At 43.9% G+C, this 26,618-nt stretch overlaps 2 protein-coding genes across 2 annotated transcripts; both read right to left on the minus strand.

Moving 5' to 3' along the window:
• Positions 1 to 1,853: 1,853 nt before the first annotated feature.
• LOC148686641 (uncharacterized) lies at positions 1,854 to 11,908 on the minus strand. Its single transcript, XM_088664965.1, has 6 exons — positions 11,875 to 11,908; positions 9,297 to 9,425; positions 6,993 to 7,841; positions 5,451 to 5,999; positions 3,931 to 4,773; positions 1,854 to 2,666 (listed from the first exon to the last, which is right to left on the minus strand). The coding sequence occupies exons 1-6, from the start codon at positions 11,906 to 11,908 to the stop codon at positions 1,867 to 1,869; spliced, it is 3,204 nt and encodes a 1,067-aa protein (XP_088521091.1). The 3' UTR covers positions 1,854 to 1,866.
• A 1,923-nt stretch (positions 11,909 to 13,831) lies between these two features.
• On the minus strand, positions 13,832 to 24,947 carry LOC118084281 (uncharacterized). Its single transcript, XM_088665439.1, has 5 exons — positions 24,626 to 24,947; positions 19,575 to 19,670; positions 18,762 to 19,286; positions 17,874 to 18,053; positions 13,832 to 17,461 (listed from the first exon to the last, which is right to left on the minus strand). The coding sequence occupies exons 1-5, from the start codon at positions 24,840 to 24,842 to the stop codon at positions 16,008 to 16,010; spliced, it is 2,472 nt and encodes an 823-aa protein (XP_088521565.1). The 5' UTR covers positions 24,843 to 24,947; the 3' UTR covers positions 13,832 to 16,007.
• Between the last annotated feature and the right edge of the window lie 1,671 nt (positions 24,948 to 26,618).

Here is a 26,618-nt window from a genome sequence, read left to right on the forward strand (position 1 = left end):
CGCTGTGGTCTAAACCACTGAGCCTAGGGTTTGCCAATAAGAAAGTCGGCGGTTCAAATCCCTATGACGGGGTGAGCTCCCGTTGCTCAGCCCCAGCTCCTGCCAACCTAGCAGTTCGAAAGCACGTCAAAGTGCAAGTAGATAAATAGGTCCCGCCTGGCGGGAAGGAAAATGGCACTGATGTGCGCTGCTTTGGTTTCGCCAGAAGCAGCTTATTCATGCTGGCCACATGACCCAGAAAAACTGTCTGCGGAAAATGCCAGCTCCCTCAACCAGTAAAGTGAGATGAGCGCCACAACCCCAGAGTCGTCTGCGACTGGACCTAACAGTCAGGGGTCCCTTTACCTTTACCTGCCTAATTAGTACTCCTGAAACAATATATGAATCAAACTGGAGCAATCCTTCAGCAATTGCACACCTCTGGATTTTGCAATGCACTTCCTACGGCCAAGCAAGCCATACAGTATATCTTGCTGATAGGATAGAATGTGCATTAAAAATACTTATGTTAATAAAAAAAGGGAAAATGCATTATGTTAGAGGGAATTAAGTGCAATGTATTTGGAGAAATTCACAGGATAATGTTGATGAATTTTCATGAGGACTTAAAATAATAATAATAATAATAATAATAATAATAATAATAATAATGCACAAATTGAGGCAAAAATGTAGAGAACTGAACTTAAGATTGAAAAATGAGAGAAACCAAAATTAATAGATTTGCCCATCCCTCCCTGTTTTCCATCCCTGATTTTGTTTGTTTCTCATTCTAAAGGACCAACATGACTTAACAGAAGAGAAATTCATTGCCCCTCTTCCCTCCCCCATTTGATGAAGCAGCATCTAAAATTAGAGTGATGGCATTATGGTGGTTTCATTTTTTTTCCCCTATCAATCTTTATATGAAACAGTACTTGCTTAACACATCTCACCTTAAACATTTTTCATAGATTACTTCTACAGTATAGTGTAAATTTACATCTAATGAGACATACAAAGAAAAACAATGTATTTAGCAATGGCTGATGGACTACTGAATTCAAATGTTTAATTTTTCTATTACTTTCAATCTGAAGACATATGTAAAATAAATATTTTATTTTTGTAACTGTCCTGCCAGCGGACATTCATAAAAAGGAAGAATATTTATCTACAAAATGTTCTGTCAAGGAAATGTATTCTTGGCTTACTTGGGTATCATTTTAATGATATGAGCAAATTTGTTCTGTTTATGAAATTATATACAGGTGACTCTCAACTTATGCTGGGGTTATGCTCCGGGGATTGTGCCTAAAGCCAAAATTGCATATAGTAGAAAAACATTGGGTTCAATGGCAGATGGGATTGCCAACATCCCCCCCCCCCATCTACACCTGCCCCCTTTCCACCCCCTTATTTTATTTTATTTTTTTAATTGCCAAGTGTATAAAGCTAAATGTGCCTAAGTTGCAAGTTATCTGTAATTTTTCCAAATATATGGGAGGGTGATTATTTATATAAGGAGAGTTTATCAATTTATACCCCTATATCACAAACAGAAAACTTTGATCTTGAAGAACTTTTTCAGACTGTAGAGATGGTATTTATTATTTTATTTGGACAAAAAAAACGATGGCAATAAAATAAAATAAAAATGTTCAAATTTTAGGGTGATGTTTTGAACTCTAAATTGCAATGTCATAAATGTGAACTTAAAATACCGAGAGTTGGGGGAATGAGAAACTGAGCACAGTGAAATTGACATATTCATCCATTCCTTTTTGAAAAATGGAACCAACTTCCATTGAGGGAAGATCACAGACTCATCACCTTTGACAAAGTTTTACTTTGGTAGCAAATGAGTGGGTGGGGGAACCCACTGAGCTACTTATTAGATTTGGCATCAAGTTCAGCCTTTGAGCTTCCTTCTTGCTCCCCAACATTTCCTGAAGGGCTTTCATAGGCAACCACACAGTCCTCCCTCATATCAGCTGAGTCGGCCTCCTTATGCTCACCTGGCAAGCTTGTGTTTTCCTCTTCAGCCAGAAGGGGGAAACTGATCTGGCACATTTTCTGAACCAAAGGGCAGCTTGATGTGACAGTTGCAGCCTCTTCATATCCACCCCCTTGAACGCTTGAAAAAATCATGTTGCTGCAGCTCTTATCAGACGTAGGAAGCTCCAGCAGCCACAGATTCTCATCTGTCTTGACGAGGAGGCCGATAGGAGTGTCATAGCAGGAATTCAGATCCGTTGCTTTGGAAGATGAACCAACACCATCCTCTTTACCTTCTGCAAAATGTGGATTGGCAGTGCCAATGGCAAAAGACTCTAAAGGCGCTTCTGCATCCAGAATTTCTTCACTCAAGCTTCTGAGGCTCACACCCCTTGGAGGGTACATGTCCACTCTGCTGTCAACCACCATCTTAGTGTCTAATGTCCCCACAACCCCCAGGCTCCTATCCTGACCTTTTAGAATCAATTGCATGGTGTTCTTAGTTGGCGGGAAGAGAGTGGCAAGTGCTGTTGTGCTGGCCAGAGGAGGTGTCTCTAAATCACCTTCACTCTGCCCATGATGAGGAATTCCACAGGAAGGGTAATGGGCTGACAAAGGGATTGGTTGCCAGACGTCTTCCAACATCGACCTCTCAGCATTGTGATGCAGACCAAGGGTTGCTTCATGTTCTGCAGGATGAAACATAAAATTAGGGATTGTATGTTTCTTTCATTTGTTTATGATGTTCCAGGTTTTCCAACTGATAAGGAGATGCACACAATCTCCTGCTCCTGCCTCTCAATCACATTTAATTAGGAAATTAAACCCTAAACTCCTCTTCTTTTTGGAGAGCAAGAGCCAAATGGCCGTTGGTCTTGAGTACAAGGCCAATGGTGGGGTGGGAATGGGGCTCATAATCTCAGTTCCCCTTCTAATGTACTGTATTTAGGAAGTAGAGGCTGATGATGGACATGAATGTAAGAACACCATAAGACAGGCATCCCCAAACTTCGGCCCTCCAGATGTTTTGGACTACAATTCCCATCTTCCCCGACCACTGGTCCTGTTAGCTAGGGATCATGGGATCATCTGGAGGGCCGCAGTTTGGGGATGCCTGCCATAAGAGCCTGCTGGAACAGGCCAATGGCCCATCTGGGTCCAGCATCTTGTTCCCTCGGTGGCCAACCAGATGCCTGTGGGAAACCCAGAAGCAGGACCTGAACACAAAAACACACACACCCTCTGTGGTTTCCAGCAACTGGTATTCAGATGCATTGTTGCCTCCAGATGCGGAGGCAGAGCATAGCCGTTGTGGCTAGTAGCCACTGAAAGCATTATTCTCCATGAATTTGTCTATCCAGCCATCCAACCATAATCAAAGAATTAATCAAATAAATACAGTCATACCTCAGTTTAAGTACGCTTCGGTTTGAGTACTTTCAATTTAAGTACTCCGCAGACCCCTCTGGAACGGATTACTCCGCTTTCCATTACTTTCAATAGGAAAGTTTGCTTCAGGTTAAGTACACTTCAGTTTAAGTACTCCGCGGACCGTCTGGAATGGATTAATCCACTTTCCATTACTTTCAATGGGAAAGTTCACTTCAGGTTAAGTACAGACTTCCGGAACCAATTGTGTACTTAAACCGAGGTACCACTGTATTCACATGCATCTCAATATGGAGAATGTGTTGTGGCTCCTGAAAACACCTCCATAACCCCTTATCTCTTCCTTTTCTAGTCATATGTCTGGTAGGGGGGGGGAATACATGTTGTAGTGACATTGCATATTGCATAATGATGCCACATCATGCACCTCATTTTAACCAAACATTATCAGAGGAGGATGAGCCAGGGCTGCTGTTGTGGTCCATGGACATATACTCCCTGTTTTTCTCCATGCTGCTGCTAAACTGTCCCACTTGAAAAAGGATAATGCATGCTCAATGTTACCTTTCAGGCGGACTTTGTCAGTGGAAGACCATTGGGTAGCTTTATCTAGCCTTCTGGAGATCCTAGGGGTGGTGCTCTGTTGAGTGTGCCACTTCTGAGCTCTCCAGTTCTGGTTGGACTCCTCTCTGTCACTTCTATGTTTCCATATTTTTGTGGTGGTGGGTGCATTCCTTGACAAGGAAATGTCTGAGCCTTGTTGCTGGATCCCAGCTTTTCTATGTTCAAGAACTCTTCTGGCCTGTGTAGTATCCAAGCATTGGGAGTTGCTCCCTCCTTCCTCTGGATATTGTGCAAGGCTGTAATCCTCTGACTGGCTGGGCACAATGGAAAGGCAAGAAGTGGAAGTCATGCCACAGTATGGAGGGCTGTGTAGATCACCTGGTCGCTTCCTCTGCTGTTTTCTTCTGCCCTTGCTTGGCAAGGAGGAATAGCCTTTGGAATAAACATCAGTCTTCCAGGATGACTGTTTGTTTGTGGTTGGGTGCTTAGGATGGCTTCCCTCTTTGAAGCGTTCTCCATACAGTTTCTCCTCAGAGACTTTTCTGCATCTACGAGATGTGCAGCCACCCTGGTATTGATGACTAGGACTTCCAGACATTGACATGTTCTTCTTCTTTGTTGCCAGCCAACTATGGGTAGTAGAGAAGTTCAATCCACTCTGAGCCAACTCTTTTCTCTTGGAAGGGGTCTTGTAAAACATTGAACAGTCTCTCTCCAACTTTAGAGCACTTCCATCTGGAAAATCTATATGGACCAACGCTTCGGAGTCCTGAACTCCACCAAGCTGAGTCTCTGGGTGTGATATCTGTCCATCCAACTGGTGATCAGCTCCTTCCCTCAACTCTGAAAACATGAAAAGCCAGAGAGAGAAAACGCAAATCCTACATTACAAATACAGGTGACACATGGAATGCACAATAAAAATTAACTTGAGAAATTTGTTTGGAGTGCTCCGTTAACCAGAGGCCCTCAGCCGCATTTCTATCTAACCCTGGTCTGTCTGTCTCTCTGTCCATTTCTCTCTCCATGACAGTGAAGAAGAGGGAGAGAAGGGAGTAGCAGAGAGAAAGAGAAGAGGGAAAGCTGGACAGAGGGAGGTTCCACAGATTTTTGGCTCTTGCTCTGCCCATCAATGGCTTCGACCACACCCGCCACCAGCATGCAAACCCTTGACTGATTGCCCCCAACATAAAGTAACCTTGACAGACACAGTCACCAAACCCTGAACTACATGAACCTGATTTATTTATTCAGCTTGTTTCATCCAGGAAAATCTGCTGGTAAAGATACAAGTCATTTCCACACCATATATTTAAAACACATGACTTCCCCCACACACCACAAAAAAAAAGAATCCTAGGAACTGTTGGGAAATATAGCCCTGTGAGGGATAAACTACAGTTCCCTGGATTCTTTAGGAGAAACCATGCGCTTTAAAATGTATGGTGTGGAGGAATCAATAGTATAATCCAATGCTTACAAGTCGTAAATGGTTTCTCTGTTCTGTGTTGGTCACTCACCATGTTCCTTCCACTCCATCTGATGTAAAGTTGCATGCTGGATGGATGGGCAGCAGGATTCTGTACCCCTCTTTGCAAATGATTGCTCCTGACTGCTATGGGCCCTGGTGCATCTAGAGGCGTCATTCACCCTGTTGATACATTTCCTGTGTGCCAGACAGCAAGGTAGGCTGTCTCCTTTCTCATGGAGAGTTACAACGGTTTTACCCACAGGATCCGTCGATAAAAAGGCAACCACTGGCCTCTTGGGTACAGATTTGGCCTGTCCCAAATCTTGTGCTCTACAGGTTCCACAGAAGCAGCCACAGAAGGGCAATCTAGCAATGTGGCCCCCTTCAGAATGGCTTGCAGCATTCTCCATGATGGGAAAACTGAAAGGTTTCAGTGGGTCCACATCTGAGGTCCTCTGTTTGCTCGAGGATGATTTGGTCGGTTTCTTTTTGGAGGGTGGTTTGTCTTCAGTCTGCTTTGCATAGGGGGTGCAGTTACAATATCTGGGAATGCAGCAACAGATGACCAGGCCTGGAATCAAACCAACGAGGAGTCCTCCTGCACCCATGGAGATAAAGCATGGTAGAGATGAATGGTCAGCTTCATGATCTGCAATTTATTTTGTCTGCTTTGTTCTATTTGCATCCCAGGCTTCCTCCAAGAAGCTTACTGTGGCATGCATTGGGAAGGGAACTTCCCAATGCATGCCAATGTCAGGCTATCTTTCCATCAAGCTCAGTATTGTCTGGATCCGAAGTTGGGAAGACCTGGCCTGTGGCTTCATACAGCCTGCAAGCAGATTTCATCCAGCTCACAGGGTGCCCTCCCACCCATCAGGAAATAAACAAAGCACAAGGACTTTGACATTGTGCAAAGTATGAAATCCCAGCTATTCCTCTGTAAAAAAAGATCTTGGGAGTGGTCTGTAGCTCAGTAGCAGAGCATCTGCTTTGCATGCAGATGGTCCCAGGTTCAATCCCTGGCTTCTCCAGGTAGGGCTGGGAGAGACTCCCTGCCTGAAAGCCTGGAGAACCACTACTAGTCTGTGTTGACAATACTGCCCTAAATGGACCAACAGCCTGAGTTGGCATTAAGGCAGTTTCTTATGTTCCTATCTGATGCAAGAGCATCAAAGCAGAAGGGAAAATGTCCCAGTGGGGTGGGGTGGGGTGATGGACTTGTCCTCCTTCCAATTACACAAAAGGTGCCTATTTGTTTTGAAGTTGGATGCAGGCAATGTTTGGAATGCGACTACATTTTGAAATCTTAAGCTGTAAATAACTGTAAGGCGGGGTGTGCATTGGCCTTGCTTATGTTCTTCTGCATTGTGTCCTTTGCACAGTTCAACTACATTTAAAGAAAAAGCTATCCAACACTGTTTAGCAAACTTTGTAAAAAATAGTTTAGTCAGAAAATGATGGTTACAGGAATGGTGATTCTGCTACTGTTATTGGTGGGATTGCAGCATTTAGGTGACTAAGTTAATCAATTGACAGTGTTTTGATTTATCAAAAGGTCCAGCTTCCAAACATGTGCTTAAATAACATTTACCTAGAAAGCCATAAAAAAAGCTGAGGTTCCGTAGAGTTGATGGCGGGAGGGGTGTGGTTGGGGATGGAGCAGGAGACAGAGAGGCACAATCTCCAAGCCTGATGCTCGTCACTTGGTGTCCTGCAAAGTTGGGGGGTCTATCACAAACAATATCATCGAGATACTGGATTTTGGCCATCAGTGGCTCCATAGATCTTGCCAGTTGGCAATTGCACTCCCATGGGTTTTTGTGAAGAAATAAGAAGTTTATAGAACCTGGAAGGATGGGCAAGACAGTCAACCTGTTTTGGAACAGTAGAAGATGTCTGAGTGTTTGCAAAGGCTGAAAAACCTCATGGTTGATGAACATGATTTTGTTGCTTGATAAGTCCAGTTTGGTCAACAAAGGCAATCCATAGAAAGTGTCCATTGGAAGATACTGGATCAAATTAGAAGACACAACCAGTTCATCCAGCTTGGCCAGGCTTTCAAATGTTCTTGGAGGAAGGTATGCAATTCTGTTGGCCCCAAGGAAGAGTTTGCTGAGTATTGGCATCTCTGAGAACCATGACCTTCTCAATATGTCCAAACTATTGTTGGTCAGAATCAATTCATCAAGGAGCAGAAGACCTGAGAAAGCCATTGGCTGAATCATGCAACTAAGGAGGTGGTTATTGCTGAGATTCAATACCCTCAGGTGGTTGGCATGAATTGTGGAAAAGGTGTGGTTGGTCAGGGATGAAACTCGGAATCCAGTGATTGACAGGAACTGGAGGTTGGAGAATTTTGTGAAGGACAGCGGAGGAATCTCACTAAGGCTCCCATGACGTAGATGTATCTTCTCTGTGTAACTTGACAAACCTACTAAGACTGAATACAGGGGAAAGGGTGGGAGAGGGTGGGGAGACACTTAGACAGAAATCTACAAGGCAAAGCAACATTCGGACTTACGACTTCTTACTGGAAATACACAAAATATGGTAAACTCACATTCTGCACTGAGGGAAGCAGGATTCTGCAGTTTGCATACATCAAGCAGAAAAGGCAAATGTGCTTCTCTTTTGTTTTGTTTTATTTATTACATTTGCATTCTGCTCTTTCTCTCAGGATTATCTACATCAGAGGTAGGCAACCTGTGGCTCTCCAAATCTGGCCAAACTACATATCCCATCACCCTTGATCATTGGCCATGCTGGCTTGGGCTGATGGGAGTTAGAGTACCCCAGGTTCCTGAACCCTGAGATATCTATGTCTATATCATTAGTTCCTCCCTCACCCATTTTATCCTCATAACAACCCTGTGATGTGTGTTACGATGTGTGTGGCTGGCACATAGTCACCAAGGATCACAATGGCTGAATGGCAACTTGAATCTAGGCTTCCCTATTCCTAATCCAATACTCCAGCCATTGCACCACACTGGATCTCATGGTAATAGTTTTTGAAGTCCAACCACCACTAATAAAATGTATTGTAGCAAAATACTCTTAAAATGTGCATCTTGAGAGAAAATGTTTATTTTAAATGTAGTTTAATACAGAAATTGGTCAGAGCAGACTTACGAGTAGACACAAATGGAATTGACACAGCCCCCAAATAGACTAATATGCCCATGCTTAGGCACCACTGTTGCCGTATTTCAAAAAGTAAAAATCAGGACACCCTGAAAGTTGTTGACTTCTTTTCTTTTCTTTTTTATAAAATCACCAACAAATGCATTTTTTTTCAATTGACTTGCCTAAGATCCAGGACAAAGCACCACATTTAGGAAATTCCCCCCAGACGTCAATTCTGCCTTTGAAATTCTAGTAATGTCCAGGAAAATCCAAGTGCATAGCAGCCCCAGGCACTAGATAAGGATAGTTGGTGCCTTGCAGAACGGCTTAGCCCACAGGTGGGGAGCCTCAGGCCTAGAGGGCAAATGTAGTCCTCCAGGCCTCTCTACTTGTCCTTTGGAACTCTCCCCAGGACACATTCTCTCTTCTTCCCAGGCCACACCCGACACTGGCCTTTCTTCACACCTTCCTTGAATGGCTGGAACATCCTTGAACTCTGATAATGCTTCTTGCTTGCCTGGATGGAGGCTTTGGAGAGGCACATGAGTGTGTGTAGAAACTTGCCTACTGTACAAAGGTAAAAGTTAAATGCATTGCTCTGCCCACTTTTGCATCTGGCTGTGCTCACCACTGACAGAAGGCTGCCCAGAAGGAAACATGTCCCACATGCTAAAAAAAATTTCCCCATCCCCGACTTATCCACTGAGACAGTTACAGGAATTGAGGGAAGGAGGAAGTGGAAGCATGGGTTTGAGTGGGGCAGACTCACCTTCTGAGAGTGCTGAGACGTGCTCACATTTTGCTGCAGATATAGAGCAGTACTGACACCGGGGAGGACAGAACAGGGCAGCTTCCTTGGAAAGCAGCAGCAGCTGCAATGCACCGAACACCACCATACCTGTTCAGTACAAAGCAGAGTAAACTCAAATCTCTTTTGGAGTCCCTTCAGAGAGTCCCTTTGGTTCCCAGGAGTGATGGTGCTGGCATAAGGAGGAGCTGCAAAGTAGACTCTCTTTGTCCATGGAGGCCGCTCCACTGGAGTGAATGGGGAGCTCCCCACACCAGCCTTAGTCAGGCCTCAGCCAGCCTTCTAACTTTCAGCCCATCCCAGGGGGTAGAACAACCTGCCAGCTTCCTCCTACTTAATCTCAGTGTTGCCCTTGTAGAATGCAGTGGGGAGGAGAATGGGAGCAAAACCAGAATTAGTTGGCTCCATGTTAATGGAAGACAATCTTACTTGGCTACAAGTGATCACCAAAGAAAGAATAAAGAAATGTTGGTACGCCTGCCTCCTACCCCTGCCCCACCAGTCCCAGGGGACACTAGCCACCATTACTTTCTGTGACCTTGGACTTCTGACCTCAACAAGCAGTAGTGTCCCAGCAGGAGTTGAAAAATAATGTCCCAGGTCTCAATAACAGTACAGTGATACCTCAGGTTACAAATGCTTCGGGTTACAAACGCTTCAGGTTACAGACTCCGCTAACCTGGAAATAGTAAAGGTAAAGGGACCCCTGACCATTAGGTCCAGTCGTGACCGACTCTGGGGTTGCGGCCCTCATCTTGCGTTATTGGCCAAGGTACAGCTTCTAGGTCATGTGGCCAGCATGACAAAGCCGCTTCTGGTGAAGCAGAGCAACGCACGGAAATGCCGTTTACCTTCCCGCTGTAGCGGTACCTATTTATCTACTTGCACTTTGACGTGCTTTCGAACTGCTAGGTTGGCAAGAGCAGGGACCGAGCAACGGGAGCTCACCCCGTCGCGGGGATTCGAACCGCCGACCTTCTGATCGGCAAGCCCTAGGCTCTGTGGTTTAACCCACAGTGCCACCTGCGTCCCTCAGGTTAAGAACTTTACTTCAGGATGAGAACAGAAATCGCGCCACGGCAGTGTGGCAGCAGCGGGAGGCCCCATTAGCTAAAGTGGTACCTCAGGTTAAGATCAGTTTCAGGTTAAGAACGGACCTCCTGAATGAATTAAGTTCTTAACCAGAGGTACCACTGTACGGAAAAGCACAACTCATCCCTCAGACTAGTGCCATCTTAAACTCAGTCTACATACACAAGGAGGCAAATCAGAGTAGGCTGGATTATATGACTTTTGCCTTAGCTGTGGGGAATATCATTTTTGCAAGATAGCATTATGTAGGAAAACTTCCCTATATATTAAACACAGCAGGGAAATGGGCAGGATAAAAACTTTGCTCCTGGCATGCTGGATTTTTTTTTACTGACGGGGATTATTATGTGTGTGTGTGTGTGTGTGTGTGTGTGTGTGTGTGTGTGTGTGTACTGTGTGTGTGTGTGTACTGTGTGTGTGTGTGTCTGTGTGTGTGTGTGTCTGTGTGTATACACATATACATACATACACAAATGACTTGCCCTCATGTAGACCACATATGCACCCCTAACTTAATGTATGTTGGGCTTGACTCCCCCTTCTTCAAAGAATGAGACCAGAAACCAGGATTCAGAGTGGGGGGAAGGATTGTCCTCAGGGCCAGCCCCAAAAGCATCTAACATACTCAAAGGAGTCATGGAACCAGCACCCCGTCTCAAAGACATCACATTGAGGACTGCATCTCAGAAGCTCCAGTGCAATTGGAGTCTATACCACTCTATAAATGTCTATTGGAAGACACTGCCCCCCCCCGTTAAATGAATAGGCCCCTCTCAGTGAAGGGGGAACCACCTACTGAGACAGGGCCTTGGCTCCTGTATAAAGCGCAGTCCAAAAGTAACAGGTGCTGAAGCAACATCTGAGCTCTGCTCTTATGAACAGTAGTATTCGGCCTAAGACCTGTGTGAAGTTGTCCAAGGTACCCTGGACTCTGCTGAGGTCAATGCTTCCATCAGGACAATGTAGCCCTCAGTATCATCTGGCTCTTTGCACGCTTCTGGTCACCCACTCTTGCTCCCTGGGTCACCTACTCTGATAATTACATACGCTTCTGGTTCATGTGTGTATGAGAGAGGTCAAGAAGGGCTGGGGTGTCACAGAGAGGGGGGGGGAAGTAGTATTCTTGTAGTGCTCAGACTCCTCCCACTTTTATGTTCTGGTTTCACCTACCATTGGTTGTGGCTCCTGACTGGCTTTTCCTACAAGGCCACAGCCCTTCCTAGCTTTGGTTGCCCATCCCTGTCATAATGTAGTCAATTGTCTCCCAAGAATCATGTCACCCACTTATATACATTCATTTTTAGAGCTTTATCTTGGATTAAAACTCTATAATTTTGATACACATCCTGGGGGGCTGCATTTATTGGACCAAGATGGACAGCTCTCTCCATACGTTCAAACAATATCTAGATATGAGTGTTTTAAAACGAATACTGCAATAACTTACAACTTTTCCTCGGAGGTACCCTGGGTTTGGCCATTGCAAACTTCAGATCCGCTATATGATGGAGATCTCGCAAATGCCAGAATATTTATGTCTCTCTGAGATTCTGCAAGTGGACCAGTCATCCGGATTTAAGGTTCATGATTGATGAACAATTGCCTGAACAAACCAAACAACTAAAACACTTAACATTGGAGATGAAATATGTTGAATGCAATGGCCACATCCACACAATATTATTCTACTTTAAATAATCATAGCTTTCCACAAAGAATCTGGGAAACTGTAGCTTGTTCGGGGTGCTGAGAGTTGTTAGGGGGCCCCTATCCCCTCACAAAGCAACAATTCCCAGAGTTCCCTGAGATGAACAGGGGCATCTAGTAACTCCGGGCCCTCTTAAACTACCAGTGGCATAGCATGGGTGGTGCCAGGGGGGGGCATTGCCCCAAGCGCACAATTGGAAGGGGGCCGCAAACCAGGCACCCCCCACAGAGATCCCTGTTGCTTGCTGTCCATGGCCCTTCCCCACCTGCCTTTTGGCGGCGAAGGCAGGGAACACAGAAGGTGAAGAGCACCCTCTGTGCCACACTGCTGCCTGGCACATGAGGGCCTGCCTGATGGTGAGAGCTGGGTGAGCATGCTCCACCCCCCACTAAGCGCGCATGGGTGTGCACCTGTCCCAGGCACAGGCAAACAGCACCACACCCCTGCAAACTATACTTCTCAGGGTTCTTTACAGGAAGGCATGGCATTAAAGTGGTATAGTAAGTGCTTTTAATATACGGTGCAGATGTGGCCACTATCTTACCAGCAGTGTAGTAGTCCAATGTCCCACTGTGTTCAATGAGGTTTAGTCCTAGGCAGCGATGGGCGAACTTGTCAATTTGAGGTTTCTCGTTTTTCTAGGCTGCAAATGAGTTCACCCTGATTTTTTTCACACCAGTTTGCATTCATTAAAACAAAAGGTTTGCACACAAATTTGCCATTTGTACATATTTTTCCCCCACCCCATTGCCCCACAGTGTACACTTTGGGATAGGGTTTTTTTGGGGGGGGGGGTCTACATTGAAAAGGTTGAAGTGTGAATTTTGAAGAATTAGCTGTGCCTACTCTCAGTAAAAGGTAATGGAAAGCAACCCCAACTTCCATCAGCTGCAGGCAGCATGGCCAAAAGTCAGGGTTGAGATCCAGCAACATCTGCAGAGTCAGTGCCCTTCTTCCATTAAGTTGCAGCCAGGGGCAACATGAGTTCAAATTCCCACTCATCAGTGACGCTCATAACATAACCTTAGACCAGTCACTATCTCTCACCCTGACATGGGATAATCTCTTGTAATCTGCCCTGAACTGGTTGGATGATAGGCTGGGAGCATATATTATATTACTTCCCTTAAACAGGACACTATACTTCTTTTGATGCAGCATAGAATTGCATTAGTTTTTTGTTTTCCTGTTGCTTCACACTGTTGACTCATGTTAAGCTTGTGGCCTACATCATAGCTGCCAAGTTTTCCCTTTTCTCGCGAGGAAGCCTATTCAGCATAAGGTAAAATCCCTTTAAAAAAGGGAGAACTTGGCAGCTATGGCCTACAAAAACCCCTAGGTCATTTTACAAGCCAGGAGTGAAAGCCACCATCCTGTATTTTTGCATCTGATGACTGCCGCCGAAGGCTTAAAAACCTTACATTTGTCTCTATTGAAATTCATTTTGTTAGTTTTAGTCTAGTTCGCCAGTCTCTTAAGGTCATAGTGCATCTTTTAACAAGGTATCAAGCTACATTTCATTCCTCTGCCACCTAATCTGAATGTGCATTGCTTTGTTTTAACTTTGAATGGATGCCTCTTTAAGAAAAAGGAACCCATTCAGGATAAGAAATGATGAAAAGAAGCAGATTTTCAGCCAGATTTTAGACACAAAAATGAACTATGAATCAGAATACTAGTGGTGGATATTGTGCATTCTTTGTTTTTATTAAACACAAGATATTTGTCTCCTAACACACTATATATATCTATATTAATGTATATCTATATCTATGTGCATTTCTTCATCATGGAAGCATGCTAACAGATATAAATTAAACATCTCCATTGTAAAATACATCCTGCATTACAAAACATCATAAAATATCAAGTAAATAAGCAACAGTGTTTACTGAGCCCATGTGAATATAAAATGGATTATGTGTCTATTGACTATGGCTGACAATTGAACAGAGTAGACTGCATGCTTAACATGGTAGACCACAGCATATACTTAAAGCACTTTTACACAACTTTAACAATCATGGCTTCCCCACCCCCACCCCAAGAAACAGCCTTTTGCTAAATAATTTGCCCCTGCTTGAATTTCACCAGAAAATAGCAAGTCTTGAACCATCCCAACACAAAAGAAAATTTGCAAAGAGGATTTCTGTGTACAGTATAAAGACTTCTGTCAATGCAGCTTATCAACTATACCACAAGTCAATAATTTAAGTGCCAACAATATCACATGCTTAAATTAACATGTGATGTCAACATGCATCAAAAGATCACACAGTGCAAACCAAATAAATATTTTGGTGGCTTTCTGGATGGTGTTTTTGCCATGGATACAAAATATATTTCCAATAAAGGTAAAGGTAAAGGGACCCCTGACCATTAAGTCCAGTCACTGACGACTCTGGGGTTGCGACGCTCATCTCGCTTTACTGGCCGAGGGAGCCGGTGTACAGCTTCTGGGTCATGTGGCCAGCATGACTAAGCCGCTTCTGGCGAACCAGAGCAGCGCACAGAAACGCCATTTACCTTCCCACCGGAGCAGTACCTATTTATCTACTTGCACTTTTTTGGCATGCTTTTGAACTGCTAGGTTGGCAGGAGCAGGGACTGAGCAATGGGAGCTCACCCCATCGCAGGGATTCGAACCGCCAACGTTCTGGTTGGCAAGCCCTAGGCTCTGCTGTTTAGACTACAGCACCACCTGTGTCCCTTTATATTTCCAATAGTCAACTTAAAAAAAAAAGGATATTTCCAATAGTCAACTTTAAAAACAAAAACAAAACCCAACAACCTCTGCTAAACCCTGTATTTCCTGGTTTGGGAATATAAACTTCAGGAATTAATCACATAACTGTTTCATGTACCTGTTTGTTAAAACCTAAATAGGAGCCTTGAAGGAAAGACAATCAGGACCTGGACCCCAGTACTCAGGGAGAGGGAGTTAACCATTTGCACCACCACCTACCATGCTGCAGCCCTGGTGAAATGCTTTCCCACTCCAGAAGCGCTTGGAGAGAAACTGCCATTGATAGCAGCACTGGGCATAACATTAGCTAAGTTCATATCCAAGAGGATATTGTATTAGGTACATAGCTCAGATTTGCATGAGTGATTTGAATGAGTAGATACCCACCACTGTGCTGATCTCACAGACACAGACTCCGCTGTTCAGAGGAGTCTAGTCACAGTGCCTTGTCCGCATGCCCTCCCCCTGCCAAACTCCCACTGATGGTCATTGCAAGGGGCAGGCAGGATCACCAACTACATTCAACACACCAAGCATGCCCCATAAATCTTATTTTAGTAATGCTGAGGTTGGCCAAACCTCACTGTCCATTCTGAGGGTAGTTTTGGAAGGGTGCCTGATGAAAAACTGAGCCTGCCAAAAAGCCACATCACAAGAAACATCATGAAAGTTGAATTGAAGCTGCTCAGCATAGGATGTCTCACCATCAACATGGCTTGCAGAATGCCTCCAAGATATTCTAGAATGGCATTGTGAGGAATTGTGTGTAGCTTCCGAAGCCCTCTTTTCCATGAAACGACAGGAAGCATCCTCTTTTACCAGTGTCAGATCAGCATTATCCACTAATCCTGTTTCATAATATATGTATATGTCATTGAATCATAGAATTGTAGAGTTGGAAGGGACCCCAAAGGTCATACTCATCTTCTTGCTATGCAGATTATATTAATTGATTGATATAATTGTATCCAACATTAGTTCTAGACTGATTTGAAATCAATGATTATGGCTAACTTGAATATTAATTCCAGTGGGTTTACTCTCAGTAGAACTTAGATACAACTCCTCTCTCTTTTTTTACTACAAAGATTAATGTACAAAGCAATAAACTGGAGTCTGATGTGATCTACTTGGATTTGGTTGGGGGCTGATTCACTGAACGCTTCCGGTGGGTCTGTCTCCATCTCTCCCTAGTCCACCTCCCACGATTCTCCACAACTTCATGCAGAAGGCTGGCATAGTTATACTCATCGTTTTCAAGTGAGATCTCATCATACAGGGGCAGACTAGTGGAAGCAACATCAGCTGATGAGAGCGGAGAGGGATGACTTTCCTGACGGACTTTAGATTGAGCAGATACTGGTTTTGATGACTGTTTCCTTTTCACAGCTGTGGGGTCCCTCATTGCTTTGAGTCCAGACTGTGAGGCAACTGCTGCCTTTGATTCTTGCTGAAGTGAAAACTCTGGTTTGCTAGCTGGTTTTACCTCTGTCTTTAATTGAGTTCTGCCATTGACTATCTGATCACCCTCTTTGGGGCATGTGCTCAGATCATGCTGTCTTTGCAGATCTACAGTGAATTCAGATTTTCCAACATCTGTTGGCTCTAAGGCAATTTCGGCCTTTGATTCTTGCTGATATGGAAACTCTGTTTCCTTGGCTAGCTTTGCCTCTTGGTTTAATCCAAGCTGACCATTATTGAATGGCTGACATGCCTTCCTGGGATGAACCTCTAGCCACTCATCCTGCAATTCTGAACTCCCAACATCCAGTTTCTCTTCAAGGTTCAGAGTAGGCAGGAGGAACTGTCCTTTAAATGATTCTCTAATACTTAACACATTAGACCTCTGCCCCCAACATTTTATTTCATAAGGCCATGTCAAAGCGCGCTTCAAAGAAACTGAGCAGCTTCTATCCGCTTTTAGAAGCACATCTTTTTTAGGTGGGACATCAATTTGCTCTTCAACTGTTGTCGTAGCAACACTTAAATATAAGAAGGGTTCGGGATTTTCAACACTGTCACAGCCTTTACTATCATCATTCTCAGATGCTCCCAAAATACAATTTTCCTGCAAACTTATTGTTGCCACTTCTGAAGTAACTTTCATATCTGGAGTTTCTATATACACTTCAGTTGGGAATGAGTTCACATTGCAATGCCTCTGAAATTCCTTTCTGTTGTCTGTTTCAAGCTTGTGGTAATACCACAGTTCCATAAAGTTACACAGATCCTCACTTCTCATGTGCATTTTTTCATTTAACAGTGTGTAGGGAGTTATATGCCCTTGCTTTCCATCAGCTGAATTGGTGGCCTGACATGGTCTGGGGCAGAACTCTGCCTGCAACAATATGGCTGAGGCAGATTTGGCACGAACTCTCAACAACCTAGAGTGAGACATCACCCCTGTCTCTGTGATTCTGATCTTTCCATCAGTCAGTCTGTGTTCAGCCATGGAGTCAGCACAGTGAGATGGTTGACCATTGGTGGTTAGATCAATCGCTTCTTTGCTTGGCTGGATTTGTTTATTACTGCGTTTCACCATCCAGATCAAAAGCAGCACCAAAATGAACGAAATCAACACTGCCCAAAGTAAAAAAAAGGTAAAATATTAGCTCAAAAGGGTACATGAATTCCAAAAGAAGCAGATAGAACATAACAAGGTAATAAAAGCAGGCCTGATCAAGCCAATGACCTCTCTAGGGCTTCCCATTGGGGCATCTGGTTGGCCACTGTGAGAACAGGATGATGGACTAGATCAGGCATCCCCAAACTTTGGCCCTCCAGATGTTTTGGACTACCATTCCCATCTTCCCCAACCACTGGTCCTGTTAGCTAGGGGATCATGGGAGTTGTAGGCCAAAACATCTGGAGGGTCGCAGTTTGGGGATGCCTGGACTAGATGGACCTTGGACCTGATCTAACAGGGCCTTTCTTGTGTTCTTATGTCAACAGAGATATGTTATCAAACATTAACAGATACACAGAAACATACCTAAACATACCAGCAAAGCTGGTAGTCCAACTTTATGGAAGCTGTTCTCAAAGGCTGATGAAAAGAAGTCTGGCAGGCAGTTCAAGTCAGAGATGTTCCAGACAGGAATCCCTTCTAGGTTTGGTGGACTTCGGCAAATGACAGAGGCAGCATCTTCAAGCAGTGACGCATTGATCAACTCTGTAAGGAAACGCGGTCTTGAACAGTGGAAAAACAGACTGGGAAATGATTCACTGGTGAAATCTATTGTGTCTGGTTCCATTTATATTTTCAATGGTTTATGCAATTAATTTTTTAAAATAAAAATGAAGGCATTGCTTAAATTGGTTTTAAAAGTTAGCCTGTAGGATTAAGCCAGCCTCTCTCAAACTTCTGATTAGAAGAGGCCCACTTCCCACTTTTAAACTGTTCAACCTGTGTTGAATCACATTAAGTGTTGAATCGTGTTAAGCTACAAAACAGTAACTATGAAGATTTAACAGAAAGATATTATTTATCACATTGATCACAATTTACAAAACTCCCAAAAGCACAATTTCAAAAAGAGTTGTCAAATTTAAGAGAGTACATATATTCACAAAACATTATGGCATTAATTCACTAACACCTTGTAAACACATAATTCATTTGGTTCTCTGTTTTTGTAATCAATATATGTCTGCCATTTGACCCCCAAAATTATTTTGTTTCTGTCTTCCTTCCAAGTAGGTCCAAAAAACCCTGTCAGCTTGGCCATAGCTGCAAAATCCCACAATTAATCAAAATATTATTTAATTTTAAGTGTCATTTGTAACCTCCAAGATGTTGCAGAGCGAATTTTAGCTGCTTTTAATTAATTTTAGTTGTATTGTTCTCACAACTAGGTTGTTAGCCACCTTGGGCACATACCTTGCAGAAATAATCCAAAATCCTGAAGTTGACAGGAGCAGTTCCATGGATTTCCACCAAGCTTCACCACTGGGAGCATCAGTCCATCAAATACATCTCTTGCTAAAGTTGTTAAGTTATTGCCAGACAGGTCAAGCAGTGTTAGCTTGGTCAGCTCCTTAAAACTCTTGCTAGATATCTGATAGATCTGATTGTTTGCTAAGTTCAGCGATGTAAGGTTGGAAAACCCTGAAAAGTCTTTTGGTCCTATACGGGCAATGAGGTTCTGAGCCACTGTCAGGTTTTCTAGACGCCCGGGGTTGGAAAGCCAAGAGGCTGTAACCTCAGTCACGCTGTTCTGATATAAACTTAGTTTGCGGAGGTTTTGGAAAATGCTGAATGCTCCTGGTGTGATTTTCATTATGCCACTGTTTGCTAGGGCGAGGCTGGACACTGAAGCCAAGCTTGGGCTACTGAAGACCGTGGAGTTGAGAATCCCGATGTTGGTTACCACAAAGAGAATGGAGGTCAACCCTTCTGGAAAACCTAGAAGTGGCAGAAAACAGAAAATGTTTAAGAGATACCGTAGCTTTATGTTTTATATGTGATTGTGTGGGGAAAGGAACTAGCTTACCATACAAAGGTAAAATTCGCTCCACACACAATCGCCTCTGTTACTGCCCACCACTGGCATGTGACCTCCAGAGAGTTTCCCAGCAAGGATCTTCTTAAAAACCCAAACTTAAAGTGATTACTTTGGAAGCTCGTCCCTCTACAATTTTCTAACAATCATGCCCCAGCATAGATAAGTCTTTGGGAGGATGGATGACTCACCATTTGGAATGGAAGAGCAGAAGTACTCCTTTTCAAGGACACACTGGAACTTGGAAAGCTTTATTGATACCCAAACCAAAGTAAGTCCAAATAGCACTACAACATTAAGGAGGCGTTATGTTAGTCCAACACAGAAAAAAATAATGTACATACAACTCCTTCAGTCTCTCTCTCCCTCTAGTGTGCAAGTCCTTGCTAAAAGCAAAACTAATGGCTCCTCCTCATCCTGGAGAGTAGTGACAGACCACAGGGTTCTGTCTTGGGCCCAGTCTTATTCAACATCTTTATCAATGACTTTGATGATGGGCTTGAGGGCATCCTGAGCAAGTTTGCAGACGACACCAAATTGGGAGGGGTGGCTAATACCCCAGAGGACAGGATCACACTTCAAAATGACCTTAACAGATTAGACAACTGGACCAAAGCAAACAAGATGAATTTTAACAAGGAGAAATGTAAAGTACTACACTTGTGCAAAAAAAATGAAGGGCACAAATACAGGATGGGAGACACCTGGCTTGAGAGCAGTACATGTGAAAAGGATCTAGGAGTCTTGGTAGACCACAAACTTGACATGAGTCAACAGTGTGATGCAGCAGCTAAAAAGGCCAATGCAATTCTGGGCTGCATCAATAGGAGTATAGCATCTAGATCTAGGGAAGTAATGATACCACTGTATTCTGCTCTGGTCAGACCTCACCTGGAGTACTGTGTCCAGTTCTGGGCACCACAGTTCAAGCGGGATATTGAAAAGCTGGAACGTGTCCAGAGCTGGAACGTGTCCAGAGGAGGGCAACCAAAATGGTCAAAGGCCTGGAAACAATGCCTTATGAGGAACGGCTTAGGGAGCTGGGTATGTTTAGCCTGGAGAGGAGAAGGTTAAGGGGTGATATGATAGCCATGTTCAAATATATAAAAGGATGTCATATAGAGGAGGGTGAAAGGTTGTTTTCTGCTGCTCCAGAGAAGCGGACACGGAGCAATGGATTCAAACTACAGGAAAGAAGATTCCACCTAAACATTAGAAAGAACTTCCTGACAGTAAGAGCTGTTCGGCAGTGGAATTTGCTACCAAGGAGTGTGGTGGAGTCTCCTTCTTTGGAGGTCTTTAAGCAGAGGCTTGACAGGCATATGTCAGGAATGCTTTGATGGTGTTTCCTGCTTGGCAGGGGGTTGGACTAGATGGCCCTTGTGGTCTCTTCCAACTCTATGATTCTATGCAGGGCCGGCTCTAGTTAGACCCCCGGTGGCGCGGGGTGCAAGGGCACAAGGGCGCCGGGCCGGTAGGTGGGGCGCCGCACAGCGCGGAAACCATGCTGCACCCTGCGAGGGCGGGGGCACCAGAGCAATCTCCGCCCCTCAGCGCCAGGGCGCCCGACCTGCTCTATGATTCTATGATTCATCAGCATCTAGGTGTGAATTTCTCCTAACAAACATGCAGTTTTGACTAATATACACATTTTTATATGTTCTGCCCTCAACCAATATATTCATTTGTTTGCACACTGCTCATTTATATATGCACTTTTGCATACTTCTGAGGACTTTTTTAAAAAGGGGGAGAATTGGACAAGGTGTAAAACTAACTCCTTCATTTATATACCTGGGTGTACTCTTTAGTGAAACCTGCCTTGGAAGTTTCATATGGAAGCAGTGAAAGTCAAAGCACAGAAAACTATTGGGGCATTGATGAAGTTCTGTTACAACAAACTGATTGAACCTGCCATGAAATATTTGATAGCAAAGTGCTTACTCAAATTCTTTATGACATTGAAATCTGGGGCTCTGATTTGAACGCCATTAAGGTTTTGGAAACCGGGCAGAATATATCCCCCCCCTAGAAGCTATACTCTCTACCACCAGGAATATCAGCAGCTCTTCTTTGTACCAGAATCTGGGACACCAACAATTAAGGCAAAAGCGAACTGTGCTCAGTTAAAGTATATTTTTTAAATTGATGCTATGCCTTTTGGGCTTTGTCCTGCACTGTGCTATATAGATTTGAGTGATAACCTGCTCTGGAAAGCAGCTTGTCAAGATGTTTTAGACCATTTACTATATTCCAGAACTGAGCTCTGGTTTGACCTTGAATAAGTGTCAACTAAGAGACTGGTTCTTCTGGATAGAACCCAGAATCTGGATTCTGGATAGAACCCAGAAATGACCTGCAACTAATTAGAAATACCATATTTACCCCTTGGTATCCACTCCAGAGTATTTTAGAGCATCTGACGAAACTCTCACCAGCTTCCTCAATAAATGCCTTTATTGAGCTGCATTTTCAAGTGATGCCTTGGATGGCTACTACAGCAAACAAGGTCATGTATGTGGACAGGATTTACATTTGTGGTTAAACTCAGGTGGAAGACATCACTCATTATCCGTTAGCCTGCCTCTTATCCAGAGACTTTCTGAAACCTTTATTCACACAAGCAAGTAGCCACACCTCGGCAGAAATTGGTTGGTTTCTTTTGAGTGACAATAGCAGCTTTATAGCACAGAGGGTAGCCCTCTATGCTTTGACTGAAAAATAATAATAAAATAATCCAGAAAAAGGAGTTATATAAAATCTCTATAAATTGTCGTGGTGGTTGTTTCCAGTTCCTGTCCCATGCCATGGGAACGACTCTCTCAACATAGGAGAGAGGCACAGGCTGAATAAAGAGGATGGAAGTGGTTAAACCATACCTATAAACCTATTGGGGTACGGAGGGTGCTGACGACCTGCTGCCACCTCAATGGCTTGCCCCCGCACAGATCAGCACAGGGACAGGTGGAGGTGCTGGGCGCTTACTCACTTTGCCTGATGTGAAACCCCCGAAATTGCCATTGGATGTGGAGGTTCTCCTTATAATTGGGTTTTAATTGGCAATAAGAATAGGTGCACACAAGAGGACATGTACATTGTAACTGCAAACAATCAGCTGAATGGAACTGAGGTTTGAAATTGGGAGAAGAATCTATCTTGTGCTGGAAGTGGGTGGGGGAGATGGGGGCTCTCTGCTATATTTTATGGAATATTTTACATTTATGATTCAGCAACCCTCTCCTAATATTGAATTTTTAAAGATATACAAGTAAGGGAGGTTTGATGCATGATGTACTGCTGTAACATTAAAATTTAAAAGATGTAAAGCTGTGTGCAGTTTGAAAGGAGTTAAAAGAGAGAGAGAGCTGTTTTGTTTGGAAGGTTGTCGCTGGGAGTTGGAGCCCACCCCCACCCCCCAAAAAAGAGATCGTGGAGATGAGGTGATATAACCTTTTATATATATATATATATATATATATATATATATATATATATATATATATGCAATGGTAGCAGCAAAAGGAAAGTTGCATGGGGGCTTTTTGGATGTTGGAAGAGGAATGACACTACCTTTCCTCTCCTTTCCCAGTCAGAAGAAGAAATGGCGAATCTCTGGAACTTGGAACTTGTTGATTATCAGTGCTAGTGGAAGGGAGGGATCTGCTGTTGTCGATTTGGAACTGCTTGAGTGTTATGGGAAGAAGCTGAGCAGGAGAAAGAAGAGGGTTTAACCTTGAAGTTGCAGCTCTGCCCCCAACCAGGCTGGAGTAAAACAACAGTGGGAGTAAGGAGGTAGCCCCAAAAGGAAAACGCCAGAGAGACATATAAGGCCAAGAGACGGAGAACTGACTTTTGGATGTAGCGCACGCAGGGTGAAAAGGAAAAAGCTATGCATCCTCACTTGAAGCCTTTTTTTGGAAGTCAAATGATAAAATAACACCAAGCAGAAATCATTAAGAGCGCAATTCTTAATTGTGTGATAATTTGGAAAAATGGAATGTAATAGAAATAAATAAGAATATGAAATGCAGTAATATTAGATAATAAAGATCCATCAGGAATGGTGCGTGGGAAGCCTCTTAACAAAATTGTATTAATTTGGAACTAATTTGTGTAACTAGGTTTATATTGGAAAATCAATAAAAAATAATTGGCAAAATAAATTAATAAAAAAATTGTTGTGGTGATTCAAAGATTTAGCCTGAAATCAAGGTGGATTCGAGTTTGTTGGTGTATCTGACCTCTTCTCTCTCTTACATCATGGATATTAGCTTATATCATGGACATATGTTGTTTTGTTACTACAGGTTTGTCATGGCTTTTGGCTAGAGCAATAAACTTATGAACTGAACTGATTGGAGAACTGCACTGCAAAATTTTGAAAGTGTGAATTCCAAAGAATACATGCTGTTCAGTTTGTGGGTTGGTTTGCGAAGTGGTAGTTAGGTGGTTTCTTTCATTATAATGTTAACATAATTGGTTTTCTCTCCATCTCTAGCCAGAATTCTGCACCTGAGTTCAGTTGATTGCTATTTTGTTTCCAAGCCCAATTCAAGGTGCTCAACATTAACTCTTAGCAGTTCCTCTTAGTAGTTCCACCACCCATAGAAGGTCAAGATGGGTGGCAGCCTTGGGAGAGGGCATTATCTGTGGCAGGATCTGTGCTAGCCCCTTCACTATAGAGTTTTTTGTCATATACTGAAGAAACATCTCTATCCTAGCCTTTGACACTTAAGTTATATATACTTCAGGACCCACCCTATTCTTATTTATTTATTGCATCCATACTCCACTTCTTTCTCCAAGGAGCTCAAGGTGGCGTACAAGGAAGGTTAGGCTGAGCAGCAGCAATTGGCTCAAGGTCACCTGGTGAGTTTCATGGGGATTTGAACCCTGGTCTCCCATAGCCTATGCCAATCCTCTAACCACTATACCACATTGAGTGCAACACTCTCAGTCCCAAACACCTAACTCCCCCCCCCCCAAAAAAACCTCCTGATCCCTTCCTCCTTGCACTGGATATTTTGGGCAACCTGAATGCTGCTGTGTTGGTCCTGATACGGAGCTATTTTGGCATTTGATTTAAGGCATTTGTAATGGTGTGTTTTTACATTGCTCTGACCACCTGTGGGACCTTAAGGGTGATGGGTGGGTAATAAATCAAAACAAAACAATAATTACAGCACCTGCAACTAAAAGTTTGTTATTCATCCACATGGCACTCTAAGAGTCCCCTACTTACATTTCATGTTGGACAGGCTTTTCCTTTCGGCGAGAGAAGCAGTCAGCTTGGGCTTCCTCTTGAGCACACTAGCAACTTTGCCTGGGAGGTGGGAGGTATAAAACTGCAGGGCTGGTGTTTGCAGCCTCCATTTGGTGGACACAGGCAAGTTGAAACCTGTTACATGTTGAACTCTTCCCTTCTGTGGGGGGCTTTTCATTCCCCAGTGAGGCCTCATGCATGGTTAGTATAACATCATCTCCATAGCATCACCATGGAGCCTTCCCATTACCAGTAAATACGTTAACCATTTTACAGGATAAACCAGGAGCCCTGCTCCATTTTCCTAGGCTCCCCCTTCCCAACACAGTCTGGTGGGGATGTAGAGAATTATAGATCAAATATGAATATGTCTGGCCTTGGGGTCCTTCAGCCATTGCTAAGTCACTGGGAGTTGGATTACTTTCTCCAGCAGAAACCAAACTTTTTAGAGGGTCATGAATGAAAATGACAACAGGCTTGTAGGCGACCCTTGTCCATTCATGCTGCACACATGTAGATCATAATAGTTTCCCCAGCCACTCAGGGGTGTCAAACCCGAGTCACTCCTGATGCCGCCCAAATCATTTGCCAAAAAGCAACTAAGCAACTGTCTTTAAAACTGAGTGGCATTACACCCCACCCACCCAACCCAGTTGCACATTCTATACACTTCTTCACAAGCATGGTTGTGATACACCACAGAACAAAAGGGAAGGGGTCATCACCGACCCACTGCAACATTTTGCAATGTTGTTTTGCAATAGAGCTTCACAGCAGGTATGGGGAGCCCTTTTCAGCTTGAGAGCTGCATTTGCTTCGGGGGGGGGGGAGGCTACATGTTGGTGGTGGGTGAGGCGAGAGTCAAAAGTGGGTGGAGCAATGAATGCAAATTTTGCCTTTGTACAGGAGGCTAGTTTCTACATACAGTGGTACCTCGGTTTATGAACACAATTGGTTCCGGAAGTCTGTTCATAAACTGAAGCGTTCATAAACTGAAGCGAACTTTCCCATTGAAAGTAATGGAAAGTGGATTAATCTGTTCCAGACGGTCCGCGGAGTACTTAAACTGAAGCGTTCATAAACTGAAGCGAACTTTCCCATTGAAAGTAATGGAAAGTGGATTAATCTGTTCTAGACGGGCCCGTGGAGTACTCAACCTGAAGCGTACTTAACCCGAAGCATGGGTGTAATTGGTTCCGGAAGTCTGTTCATAAACTGAAGCGTTCATAAACTGAAGCGAACTTGCCATTGAAAGTAATGGAAAGTGAATTAATCCGTTCCAGATGGGTCCGCGGAGTTCGTAAACCGAAATTTCGTAAACCGAGGTGTTCGTAAACCGAGGTTCCACTGTACACTCCTACCTATCCTCCATCAAGGCAAGGAAGGGTTCATTAGAAGATTTCAAAGACACATTCCAGTCAAGCAGAAACAGTCAAGTGTGGTGCAAAATAGGGCCTATGAAGGATGTGGCCTGGGGAGAACATTCCAAGGGCCAGAAAGAGAGGCATGTGGGGGCCACATTTGGCCTCTGAGCATGGGAGTTGCCATCCCTATTTTAGATCTTCAGGTATGGAATGGGGGCCTTGGGCAAGGTCCCCCAAGTAAATCCCCTTCTCCCTTATCTCCAGGGCATTGATGCCCACTCACTTGCCCTCTCTCTCTGGCCCCAAATCTGCACCACCACCTGGAGGGAGAAAGCAAGACAAATGGAGGCTGCCTTTGCTGCATCTGCTCACTGCTTGTGGTCTTAGAGAGGTCAGGTAAACAGGCAGTGGCAGCTGGAAAGAGCAGCAAGCGGGCAACAGGAACACTGCTAGGGACCAGGAGAACTTGGAACAGCCGGACCAGGACACAAACTTGCAGAAATGGGTGTTAGCTAAGTGATAGATGCAGGTACCTCTGCACAAATTAATGTTTCTGAGGTCTCATCAATGCTGTGGTTTGTTCGCGATGGGCTTGGTTGCCTTGTAAA

This window comes from Zootoca vivipara, chromosome Z2 (genome assembly GCF_965207765.1).
Source record: "Zootoca vivipara chromosome Z2, rZooViv2.hap1.1, whole genome shotgun sequence".
NCBI lineage: Eukaryota > Metazoa > Chordata > Lepidosauria > Squamata > Lacertidae > Zootoca > Zootoca vivipara.

Bases quoted from the DNA above. Each gene is read 5' to 3' on its own strand.
- LOC148686641 (XM_088664965.1), bottom strand. From the start codon at position 11,908: ATGGCCAAACCCAGGGTACCTCCGAGGAAAAGTT. The intron at 7,842-9,296 runs GTGAGTCTGCCC...CCCTGTATTCAG, and splicing joins CGTCTCAGCACTCTCAGAAG to TCTTAGTAGGTTTGTCAAGT. The intron at 6,000-6,992 runs GTAAATGTTATT...CCATGGGTGCAG, and splicing joins CTTTTTTTATGGCTTTCTAG to GAGGACTCCTCGTTGGTTTG.
- LOC118084281 (XM_088665439.1), bottom strand. From the start codon at position 24,842: ATGAGGCCTCACTGGGGAATGAAAAGCCCCCCACAGAAGGGAAGAGTT. The intron at 19,671-24,625 runs GTAAGTAGGGGA...TTAATGTTGTAG, and splicing joins AAGCCTGTCCAACATGAAAT to TGCTATTTGGACTTACTTTG. The intron at 17,462-17,873 runs GTATGTTTCTGT...TACTTTGGGCAG, and splicing joins AGCTTTGCTGGTATGTTTAG to TGTTGATTTCGTTCATTTTG.